The 12,851-nt window shown below is 42.1% G+C and overlaps 1 protein-coding gene across 1 annotated transcript in view; it reads right to left on the bottom strand.

Moving 5' to 3' along the window:
- Nucleotides 1-12,851, bottom strand: part of LOC139648035 (1,4-alpha-glucan-branching enzyme-like) — a gene marked incomplete at its 5' end in the record, with an annotated part of 60,721 nt that overhangs the window by 32,375 nt on the left and 15,495 nt on the right. The window contains 3 exons of the mRNA XM_071524080.1: nt 3,208-3,306; nt 4,213-4,340; nt 5,452-5,567. Coding sequence (XP_071380181.1) covers nt 3,208-3,306; nt 4,213-4,340; nt 5,452-5,567 — 343 coding nt within the window. The remainder of the gene's footprint in view (nt 1-3,207; nt 3,307-4,212; nt 4,341-5,451; nt 5,568-12,851) is intronic.

Here is a 12,851-nt window from a genome sequence, read left to right as displayed (position 1 = left end):
GAAAGTGCACCCTTGTGCCCAGAGACAGTCAAGTGGTTCCTGCCTTTGGAGTCACATGTCTGAAATGAGTCGTGCCAGAGCTTTCTCACCTGCATGTCCGTTACATTAGAGCTCCACTACCAGCGTCGCTTCACGTCGCCATCAGCGTTGCACCAACGTGACATTCTCCCTGCTCCACTGAGCACGGAGACTTTTGAATGGATTCACCAGAAAACAATCAATTCAACTTTATTTCAATGAGGGAGAACGCATGCCTCAGCCATCGAGAATTGACACTCAGTGATTTTTTAGCTAGGACAAAGCCATCGGATGCAACGCAACACGAACGCAACGCGAGCAGTGGAGCATCTTTCAGTGCTGGTGAAGGAATCATTCATTCGATGGCTGACGGCTGTAGTGGAGCAGGGCCGTAAGTCTGTCTCTCACTGCTTTTGCACTGCCTCAATAAATAATCAACATTCGAAAGTTGAGAGGAGAGCCCACTCTCCATTAAAAAAAAAAGAAAAAAGAAAATAAAGTGATCCTGTGTGTTTTAACATGTAGTGAAGGACGGAGGATCACTATATGTGAAAACACAGAGGGTCAAAATCTAGACATCCTATCCCATGAAAGAGCTAATGCCAGAATACACAGAACTGGGATTCCAACTATATCCAATGTGTCCAATGCAACTGATTTCAACACATGGATGATAGAGCCCACTGATGATCTCCAAACCCAACCACAGTTCTCTTCTTTTTAGCACTTCCTTCCTTTTTCTTCTTGTATACTGAGGCATTTAGAGTAGGGCTGGACAATAATTCAATAATATCGTTTATCGTCTTTCAGTGGAATCATATTGTGATGATATGAAGATATTTTAATATCGTGACACACATTTCTGCTGTCTAAATTGATGATGACAAGCAAATTTTACTTAAAAACTCTCATAAAACGAGGTATGGTAGGGATATTATTTGAATATTTCTGTTTTGTTTGACATCACACCTAACATTACCATTCGGTTCAATGAGATGAACATTCATTTGATTATTTAACATGATTTTACATACATGAACCATGTCGTGATGTATATTGATATTGACAAAATTCCTTATGATTATCATGATATTGATTTCAACCATATCGCCCAGCCCTAATTTAGAGTACTAAATGTAGTATGTTACTTCATGTGCCCTGTTTTTCATTCTTAATATTTTTGGCCTGAGGTAAAACAATTAATGAACAATGAAAAATCACTATGCTAGACTTGTGAAACACAGCAAGGAGAATTGTGTGCCAAAAGAAAGATAGATCTCGATCTCATGAGAAGAGATAAGTGGAGAAAATGATGACAAATAGAATGTGCAGAAAAAAAGAAAAATCTGATTGGAAAGGACTTTGAAACGAATGGAATTCGTATTCGTAATATTCATAATATTTCGCTGTCGAAAAATATTCATGGTAAAACAATTTATTTCAATATGTACTTGAGTAAGCACTTGCCACAGTCCAGCGCAGCTATTTAGAGGAGGACAAATATTTGAAAAATCTACTCAAGTAGCTGGAACGGATTAATGGTAGTGTGTCCCTCCCACCTCTGTAAATGATGCATTTCAGTGTTTATGAGTATTCAGCTGGGTGATTTAACAGGAGCCTTTGTTACAGGCCAATAGAAGGTGGCCTCTCTCTTTCTCTCTCTCTTTCTCTCTCTCTCTCTCTCTCTCTCTCTCACATACACACACACAATCTCCCCCTCACAAACACACGCATATATTCACATACACTTTACACTTTACTAGCTGGTTGTCCTTGGTGTGTCTCATAAAGACAGGCTGAGAAGGCTAGGATAATTTCAGGCCGTAAAAGCAGCCTGTGAAATCACGTCGCATGTGAAGTCCCGACAGATGGCTACAACTGCTACGTCCTGACTGCGCTTGACACAGGAAAGGACACTATTAACATCATGTGCGCACAATCTGCAGCTCCACCTCTATGGATGAGCACATGAATTCTTGTTAAAGACAAGGTTGCATATTGAAAGCTATACTGAACAGCTGCTTATTGTGCTGTAAAAAAAAAAAAAAGGAAAAAATGTAAATAAATAAATAAATAAAAAAACATCTAGACCCAGTAGGGGGCAGAATTAGCCCAGATAAAGAGGAGGAAGAAGGAGAATGGATGGGTGAAAGAATAGAAACTATGCACCATGCCTACATAACAAAGTGGACAACAACGCCATACATACAGCCAGCTGCATAGCTAAGAGTGAAACAGCGATGGTATATGCTACCACACTCAGCTCTCATGATCAGAGACCATATATAGACGCTATATGTGCTGCTGGTACAGCTTTTATCTCCATGGTAACCTCATAGAGTTTCATTCAGACATTTAAAAAGCAACTACAACATCAATTTCTCCTAATGAAGCAGAGGGGGGAGGGGGGTGGGGTGGGGGGGGGGGGTGGTTATGTCGTCTGTATTGCTCAATGGATCACCAGCCTAATTGTTCCTCTGGAGGGTTTGGCCAGCAAAGGGAGGGATGGAGAGGAAGAGGGATAGCAGAAATGACACACAACAGAGCCACTCCAGTTAATTATCTTAAGTGAATTAGCCCAGCCATAGCTATTCTGTAGCCGCTACCTGCCTCTGAATATGCATCAGAAAGATAATGGTTGAGGAGACCATGAAAGCACCTTAATGGCCCTATCTGTTTTTCAAGTGCCACCGCCTCTCAACAGGCTCTAGACGGCCATGGGAAGGAGAGCAACACTCATAGCCGCTCATTAAAAGGATATGCTGGACAGAAGTTTTTTTTAAGAGAAAACAAAGAAAATGTAATTCTCTGCCTCATGCTTCTTCTTCTTCTTCCTTTGCTAATTTCACTACAACAACATTCAATGAATGGTGGGGAATGGACACACACATACACAGGAATAACACCTCTACTACTACTACCACTACTAATAATAACAATAAATCATTATTAATGTTATAATTTTCTGATGATGAATAAGAGATGTTTTACATTCCCGTGGTTCCTTATTCATTCTACTGCTCAAGGTTTTGATAGATCCACTAAACTGTGGGTTCCAGAAAGGAGGCAGTTATCTTCTTGTGTTGACTGTTCTTTCACAGACACACACATACACGAGCACACACACACACACACACACACACACACACACACACACAGACACACACACACACACACACACACACCCACCTGGATCCACTTGTCAGGCACAGCCATGGCCAGGCGGTAGTCAAAACCCATTCCTCCCTCCCTGATGGGCTTACACAGTCCTGGCATGCCAGAAACATCCTAGAAATGGAAGAAATGGAGAAAGAGATGGACATGAAGCCAAAGATGGAGACAAAGAAAATGAAATCACTTCTCTATCAATATATTTTCATTTTGTTCTACTTTTGAACTGAGCGAATCTCTATATAATGTTAATAATGTGGAAGGAGAGATATATCGGAAGTGGGAAAAATGTGAGAGGAGAATAGAAGAGAGAAGAGAAATGGCCGTGGAACTCGCCATAAAAGGAAAAAAATAGCTATAATGGATGAGATTAGCTCTTCGTCCTGAAAGGTTGGAGGGAAAAAAAACATGCCCTTGTTCTTTTGGAGGTGAGAGTGTTAGGTTGAGTGTGAGAACTTTTGGGGATAAAGCAGAAAAGCAGGGGGACTTTGCGGACATCCCTTCTCTGCTTCAAGACCTCTGGGTCTCAATTATCCATTATTACCTGTATTTGATTAACGCCTCTCTTATCCTGCTTCTCTCTCCTCCTCCTCTCAGCTCAGTGAACTCTCAGAGAGCTTAGAGTGAGGAAGCAGGAGAGAAAGTGGAGAGAGACAGCAAAAACAGTAGAACAGTAGAAAGCTCAGTAGTGCTCATTTCCCTGATGATCGTTGATCATCAGGCCTTCCCTGTACAGTGCCACAAGAATTAGGCTGCAACTGTTTAAAAGGGCGTAGGCCTTGCTATGCTTTTTGATCCAAGAGACAACTTGGCTTATATTTAGAACTGAATTATAGAGACTGGACTAATTGGATAGGAAACTATTTGGGTTGTCCTACACTGAAGTAGATGACTATTATTGCAGAATGTGTCAGATTTTATGCAATTTTTTATCTGCTATTAGTGGTTGCCTCAATAACAGCAGAGTGGTGAAAACTGTGAAAAGGTGTGTGTGTGTGTGTGTGTGTGCGCGTGTTTGGTCACCTCAGCGATGGTGATGCAACCGGGGTAGAGGGTGTGAAGCATGTGGTTGGATATCATTAGATAGACAAAGGCGTCCTCATCGATGTGCATCCCAAAGTAGTCACTGTAACTGCCAGAAAACGACACACCTGGACAGAACAAAGAGAACAGATACAGACAGAGCGATGATGAGAAGAGAGACAGATCGGAAAAGACAAACAACGTTGGACACAGAGGTTGGAGTGCAGGAACATGAGGCTGAGAAAAGGAAGGTAAAATACAACTAAACAACAACAAAACTGAGAGAAATGGATGGGGGAGGAATTAAATTGGCTGGACAGATATCCCTTGGCCCAAGGATCAGTGGATTAGATTCTGGCAATGATCTGGATCTGGGATTTACCTTATTATACGATTATTGGTTTTTATCCATAACTATTATGCTACATTCATGTCCTGGTGGGAATGTCCGACATCTGGGACTTACAGGTGGGCTGCTAAACAGCATTGCTAGCTTCTTTGCTAGGAGAATTGTTCAGCGTTGGCGGAGGCTTTTTGCGCTTTACTGATTGCCTTCTGGTTTCGCACTTATTTTTTTTTTCTCTATTAAGTTTCAATATTTTGTCTTATTTTCCACTTTAATTGCGTACCTGGAAAATCACACTTGACTCCAACTTGAACTGACTCTGGTGTGAACATTACAGTTGTTAAATATTGCCTGTGGATAAAGATACAGACTTGTCTTGGGTAAATGGGTTTGTGGACTAGATGAAACGTCTTAAGGATAGGAGCGTAAGCTACTAAAGAAAATACTGGTAAGTGTGTGACAGCAGTCAGAGTGAGACAAAGAACACAAGTAATAGGTGAACTTGGGAAAGAAGGCTTGGCTTAATCAAATCTTTATACTCAAGATGTATAAAGAACATTTTCTGTGTTTTCATTACTCCTCTCAAGGTCTCTTACGCAAGTCCATCACCATTCTCTGTCGTTCTCTTTTCTCTCTCTTTCTCACTCCACGTCTCACTGTCATCTGTACTCAATCAATCTCTGCAGATATCTGGCTCTGAACTTGGTGTCCTGACATTCACAACGTGTCTATTTAATCAATCCAAACTACCATAAGTGTGCAGTCTACTTGGGTTGGATATATAACTCCAACCCCCCCCCCCCCACACACACACACACACACACACACACACACACACACACACACGCACGTACACACACACAAACCCAGACAACTAACTGTATCTTTATTACCTATGCCATGATGGTGATAGAGCATGGAGGTGATCCCATCAAATCTGAAGCCATCAAAGCGATACTCCTCCATCCACCAGCGCAGGTTTGACAGGAGGAAGCGCAACACCTCCCAGCTAAAACACAGACAGGGAGACACAGAGGGAGAATACATAACATACATAACCACTTTGTCAGCAAGCATCTGCCCTGATGAAGTGCCCTTGAGCAAGACACTGAATCCCTACCACCTTCCAAGGGTGCTGTAAATACTATATTATTGTTATATTATAGGCAGTGGATATTTACCTGGTATTCCTGGTATTCTTTGTTGCTATTCCACTGGCAGTATGCACAATTGCACACTGTTGGACTGTTTGCCTTATTTAGTGTAAATGCCATTAATAACCATTTTAGGGAGATGCGAAACATTACATTAATGTTGAGTATATATAGTTGATGACTGAATGAGCAATGGAGGAGTTTTACACAGTGTCTTTTGGGATACAGATCCCAAAGTCTACATGATTACTGCAAAGTCAGAGCTGCTAATAAGCACTTGAGTACTTTTTTCTATGGGGTTTGTGAGTTTTATATGGAAGCCTCGAAAGGCAACGTAAAAAAAATAGATTTGCAGCCAAATAGATTTGCAGCCATATTTGCAGATGACGGGATAGGTCGTTTGGACGAGTTACTAAGTTGTTCGGATGAGATACATTGACGCTCCACCTGTAAGTCATTCGAATGACTCAGCACTGGCATGGAGTAGGCTTTCCATCGCCTAAAACAGATGCATGAAGCAGTCCAAATCTCTTTAATTTGTATATTAATTTATATATTTGCCTCATTATTCCAACTCTAACACTATGCAAAAATGACATATGAAGGATATCTGAGGCCTTCTTATAAAGCCTATATTGAAAATGGGGGCTCACAACAGTCCAAAATGGCCTAGCCATATCCAAGCTGCAGGGAGACATTAAACAATTTATGTCGGCTCAAAAACAAAAGCATCTAATCCACCCACTCTAGACTCATTCACTCCTCAAGACTGTAAAGAAAATACCCCGGGCATTAATTCTATCCACATCTCCCCTTCGTGAGAGCAGGCACAATTAAATTGGAAAAACCCACTGCACACAGGAGATCATATCACAGGCAGACGGAGAGCATGGGAGGGCAGATACAAAGTGCACTGAAAGTTTGACCAAAATCTAACTTATGAAACAAATCTGAGGTCTGATCTTAAATGGAGACACTTCACACCGTCAAAACACACACCAGTGCAAAACAAGTAAGTGACATCAAATACACAGAGTAAGATCAATAACACAAATGTCCAATATGTTCATTAAAAGCTCATTTACTCCCCAAAACTCTAAAGAAAGTACCTGGGGTTTTAATTTGATCTAAATCTCCCATTAAAAAAACTGTCAGGATATATCTGCAGCTCGCTGAGCTCCAAGCAATCAGCCTGACTCTTCCAACTGGCAAGCAAATTCAAGAATGCTCATACAGTCTCCACATGCCTTTTGGAAAACAAACTCAATGTCACAATTCAATTTTTTCTTAGGCAGTCTGAAAGTCAAAACAATTTGGGAATATGACACAAACCCTGATCGTAGCCTTTTTATTTATTTTTTTGGCAAATATATTACATCGTAATGCAGACCAAGGATGTGTTTGAATAAAGTTTGCCTGAGAGAGAGAGAGAGAGAGAGAGAGAGAGAGACAGAGAGAGACAGAGAGAGAGAGAGTGTAGCCTATGGCCTGTCTAGACCTACTGATAATTTCCCTGGTGCAAATAAAACCTGAATAGAATAGCATAAACCTAAATTAGGCTACACAACCATCAGATTATCTGCACATGACAGGCAGATGGCAATTCTGTTTATAACAGCGCTGTCCATGGTGCAGAACCATAGCACCTTGGTTGCACAAGTATAAGAGGATTAAAAATAGGCTTTCCCACACAAAAGAGTTACCATGGTTTAGCCTTTCGGGTGCCGCACACACAGCAGTGTCAAATATAGCTTCCTATGGTTTAATATATCTTTAATCAATTCCAGCGACTGCCACAATTAGAATCAGAGTCAGACTCGAAATTTGCGAGTCGTGCACCGCTATTCATAGCCTCATTTTGCCTATTCATGCAAGGCCTGATCACAATTAATAACTCCCAAGTGTTACACAATTTGCCTCAATCCAGCAAAAGTCAGTAATAGTAATTCTGAAATGACACAGGAAGAAAGCAATCAAACAAGAATATTAATGCTGGTAAAATACGCCCTGCCTTTAACATTGTAAGTCCGGTCATCTAAGCCTTATATTCTCTTCAGCTACCTTTGCTTCTATCCCTGTCACTCTTGACTTAACCATAACCCCTACAACTCCAAAACACTACTGTGCACGTAAGTGAGGGAGATGATAGTCATGCTGCCTTGGAACAAGTTGTCTTCGAGTTCCTCTTGTTTACGGACCTGTTTTTGTGAGAGAAATAACTCTTAACCAGAGAGGGATATATATGGCACTGCAGCTACAGGATAAACACACACATGCATGCACCCACAGACACATGCATGCTCTCTCTCTCTCACTCTGTCAGACGCACACACGCACACGCACACGCACACGCACACACACACACACACGTGCGCGCGCGCACACACACACGTGCGCGCGCGCGCACACACACACAGACACACACACACACACACACACACACACACACACACACACACACACACATATACGCAGACCAAAGGCTGACTTCATAGAGTTGCTTCTGCCTGTTGGGATTCAATTAAAGTCAGTTAAATGATGCTGGGATGACTGCTTCAGAGCCTAATGGGCTGAGCTTTACACATCTCCTCTTCTACCCTATTATCTTTCATTAATAACGCAACGCCTCGGGAGGGTGGAGGGGTGGGGGGGTGGGCATAAAGACAGAGACAGACGGACACAGGAAGGACAAACAAACGTGCTGAAAACTAAACTTTGAGAACTACAAGCTGGCATCTCTATGCTGTAACTGGTGTGTAGACAGCTCATAAACAAAAAAACATAAAAACTTTATAGAGTAAGCACAAACATTTGATCTTTGGTTGCATCATGTTTTCCTTGAGGGAGCCAAGGCTGAATCTCATCATTGCAGAAATACACAAATGTTGGTTAAGTGAAATATCAAACGCAAACATGCGTACATGCACACATGGCAGACACTCACAACGTCTCAGCATTTGGGAAAATATGCCTTTTTTCAAGATCCAGCTTTCTGCTTTCCCCTTCCTTACTTCCTCACTCTCCTTCCCAAATCTCTCTCTCTCTTCCTCTCTGTCTCTCTCTCTCTCTCAAATGCACATATATAAAGTATAATAATAATAATAAAAACTTTAGTTTAAAACTTCACATCCCTATTTCTGCTAGTTCCTTTATATGAAAGGAGCGCACTGAGATTTCTACCATTGTAGTACCCAGGAGGAGGTGAGTGTCTCTTTATTTAATGCCAGAGTATCTCTCTATTAGTGAAGGACAAGAGCAGAGGGATGAGATGAAGGCATAAAAGAAAGACAGCTCTATAACCAGACTGCCACTTAGCTCTTCCATCTCTCTTTCTTCCTCTTCCTCCCTGTCTACCTCTCTCTATTTCCCCGGTTGCTTTGTAATGAAGTTATCCCACAGCAGAGTTCTCAACCCAAGCTGTAATAAGACGGAGGAGGGATGGAGGGAGGACCAGAATCACAGAGAGGAAGGACTATCAAAGACAAGAGGAGAAAGCCTCGGAAGGAGTGAAGGAGACGGGAGAGACGGGAGGGAAGGGAGGACTACAAAGAGCGGAGGAATGTGAGAAACAAATGACTCTTGAGCTGCCTAGTGTTCCGCCATAATCACCACAATATATAAACCAGTTGTCCTAATGAGTGAATAGTAATTCATTAAGATAATTAATGCATTACTTAGCAAATATTTCCGTCAACATACTTGGTGTTGGCGCTGGTGGTATTAATATGAACTGCGTGTCTTACAGCATTAAAGAGGAGGAGGAAAATCCGTTTTTCTTTATTAATATGTAAATTTATGCAGCAAGGTGCTCCAGAATCTAATCCGATCGTCTATTCTATAGGGGAATCTGTGGTTTAAGTAAGAAGCTTATGTCATGTATTGTTCCTTGAGTTGTGTTCACAAGAATGTGTCTATGCTCAAATACACATAAATAATGGAGAGGAAATAGTAAAGAAATGATATGTATGATGAATATATGATGAATGAATATAATGAGTGAATATGATGGATGTTATCTCCACAGAGACTTCCCTATACGGTGTTGGGGATCACAGGGGATTATGGGTTTGGTTGGAGGAGGAGTATATAATGCGGTTAATTCTTCGTGGCATAGATTCATCAAGCTGGAAACATTCCTCAGAGATTTTGGTCCATATTGACATGATAGCATCACGCAGTTGCTGCAGATTGGTCGGCTGCACATCCATGATGCAAATCTCCCGTTCCACCACATCCCAAAGGTGCTCTATTGGATTGAGATCTGGTGACTGTGGAGGCCATTTGAGTACAGTGAACTCATTGTCATGTTCAAGAAACCAGTTTGAGATGATTTGAGCTTTGTGACATGGCGCGTTATCCTGCTGGAAGTAGCCATTAGAAGATGGGTACACTGTGGTCATAAAGGGATGGACATGGTCAGCAACAATACTCAGGTAGGCTGTGGCGTTTAATCAATGCTCAATTGGTACTAAGGGGCCCAAAGTGTGCCAAGAAAATATCCCCCACACCATTACACCAACACCACCAGCATGAACCGTTGATACAAGGCAGGATGGATCCATGCTTTCATGTTGTTTACGCCAAATTCTGACCCTACCATCTGAATGTCGCAGCAGAAATCGAGATTCATCAGAGCAGGCAACGTTTTTCCAATCTTCTATTGTCCAATTTTGGTGAGCCCGTGCAAATTGTAGACTCAGTTTCCTGTTCTTAGCTGACAGACAGGAGTGACACCCGGTGTGGTCTTCTGCTGCTGCAGCCCATCTGCTTCAAGGTTCGACGTGTTGTGCGTTCAGAGATGCTCTTCTGCAGACCTCGGTTGTAACGAGTGGTTATTTGAGTTACTGTTGCCTTTCTATCAGCTCGAACCAGTCTGGCCATTCTCCTCTGACCTCTGCCATCAACAAGGCATTTTTGCCCAGAGAACTGCCACTCACTGGATATTTTCTCTTTTTCGGACCATTCTCTGTAAACCCTAGAGATGGTTGTGCGTGAAAATCCCAGTAGATCAGCAGTTTCTGAAATACTCAAAGCAACCATGCCACGTTCAAAGTCACTTAAATCACCTTTGTTCCCCATTCTGATGCTTGGTTTGAACTTCAGCAGATCGTCTTGACCATGTCTACATGCCTAAATGCATTGAGTTGCTGCCACGTGATTGGCTGATTAGATATTTGTGTTAACGAGCAGTTGAACAGGTTGAACCTGTTCAAACCTAATGAACCTAATTGAACCTAATGAAGTGGCCGGTGAGTGTATAAGGAAAGCAGGAAGACGAAAATATAAAACTACCATGTGGCCCAGTCTGTGGAGCATGGCTCTGGGGGAGGGGATGACTCCCTACCGTGCCTCCCGGCTCTGTAGCCGTAGAACAAGATTTGTGGGTGGGGATCGGGGCTGGTACGCGTCACCACAGCTGAATCCGGGGTTTCCTGTTCCCCAACACCCCCTCCCTTCACCCTTCCACCTGTTTGTGCCAACTGAACTGAACTGCTAATCTGCACATCAATGCCGATATAAGCGATTTAGGATAACTAGCTATGTCATTCCACTTGTATTTTACCTCATCTGTGACTATGGCAACGCCTCCACACTGGTGTACTGAACGTAGTGTATCTATCCTGCACTGTGTAACTGTCTTGTAAAGAAAAAAAGGGAATCAGGAAGACTAACGCACTTAGCCCCCCTACCAAGCAAACCAGCAAGCCAGTAGCAATCGGCACCCAGCTGACTGACGACTCAGAGCGAAGCCCTGCTGCGCCACAGTTTGGCTCAATTGGTCAAAATTCACTTTGAGAGCAAATAGCAGAGGCACTATCAATATTACCAGGATTCTGATATTATCTTACTCACTTATGTTCACCCAACATGGGGATCATTTTCTTTTACATCTAATGTCACAAATAGAACATTCTTTAAGCCAACAGACCCCGTGCATTTGATATGAAAGACAATTAACATAAGCTTACTCTCTTCCACGTTCCAGTGTGTGGCGTCTCTTAAAGACCCCATGAAATTGCATCTTTACTTCCTTGATTTGATGTATTTTCTGTTGAAACAGGATGTTGGGGCGGGACATAATGCAGTGAGGGATCATTCAAAAGTCTAAAGTCTAAACCAATGGACTGAATCAGGGAGAGAAAGGCAGTTATATTTGATGGGAGGGGTGCGGAGGGGCAGGACTGTTTACAAATCTTATGCTTTTATTTGTTAGAAATGTATATTTACGCCTACTAGTGCAGCATGAGGTCACCATGAAAGATACTCTGTTTTCCAGGAAGTCAAAGTAATGGGATTTCAGTTCATGGGGACAAATCCAAGCACAACACGCTGCACAACAAACTAACTGCGTCCCCAGCTCACCAGCTCATACTATACTGTAACTTCTCCTCTAAAAATATTTCATTTGACCAAGCACAGCAGAGTGGTACAGTTATTAGGGAGTTGCCCTTCAACAAGAGAGCCTGGGTTCAATTACCCCAACAGCAAGCCTCTGCCTTCCTGAAGTGTCCTGAATCCCTCCCAGGTCCTGACCCTGAGCTTTAACCTCCCTGTAGATAGGGGGAAAGCCAAAGGACACATCTCTCCTTGAGGGATCAATACAATATCACTAAAAATTCATGTCTTTCTATTCTGCAGCAATCTAGACTGATTTTCAGTTGGTTAAGTTTTTTTTTTTTTCAGTATGTGCAATTCAGGGCATCAGTATGCTTTAAACCCCAGAGAGAATAAAAAGAAAGTAATCTTTTCAGAAAGTGAATTGCTGACATTTTTATAAACTCTGTTCTTCTAGAGCCATAAAACAACACAACTTTCTCTTAGAGAACAGTTCCACTTCCTCTTCCACTGCTCACCTCTGCCAACCGTTTTTTTTTTTTTTTTTTTTTTTTTCATAACGCTCTTCTTCCACCTCCTACACCTCAGGAGCAAAGTTTTGTTTGTCATTTGATGAAGCACTGGAGAAGTTGGAGGAAAGTTCCAGAGAGAAAGAGAAGTCATACTGCCTGATTCATGATTTTTGGTCATTGTGGATTATGTATGTGATAATGTAGGCTTTGCTAACAGACGAAAACTACTGTAACCACTTCATAGATCCATTTACTGAGGGCAATGCTGTCACTAGGCCTGTAATGATAGCC

The sequence above is a fragment of the Centroberyx affinis genome, unplaced genomic scaffold, assembly GCF_046629955.1.
Source record: "Centroberyx affinis isolate AG114_WGS23_722 - 3 ecotype Tasmania unplaced genomic scaffold, CSIRO-AGI_Caff_v1 ptg001145l_1, whole genome shotgun sequence".
NCBI lineage: Eukaryota > Metazoa > Chordata > Actinopteri > Beryciformes > Berycidae > Centroberyx > Centroberyx affinis.
Note: the sequence above shows the minus strand (reverse complement) of the source record. Positions and strands in the feature narration are given on the sequence as shown.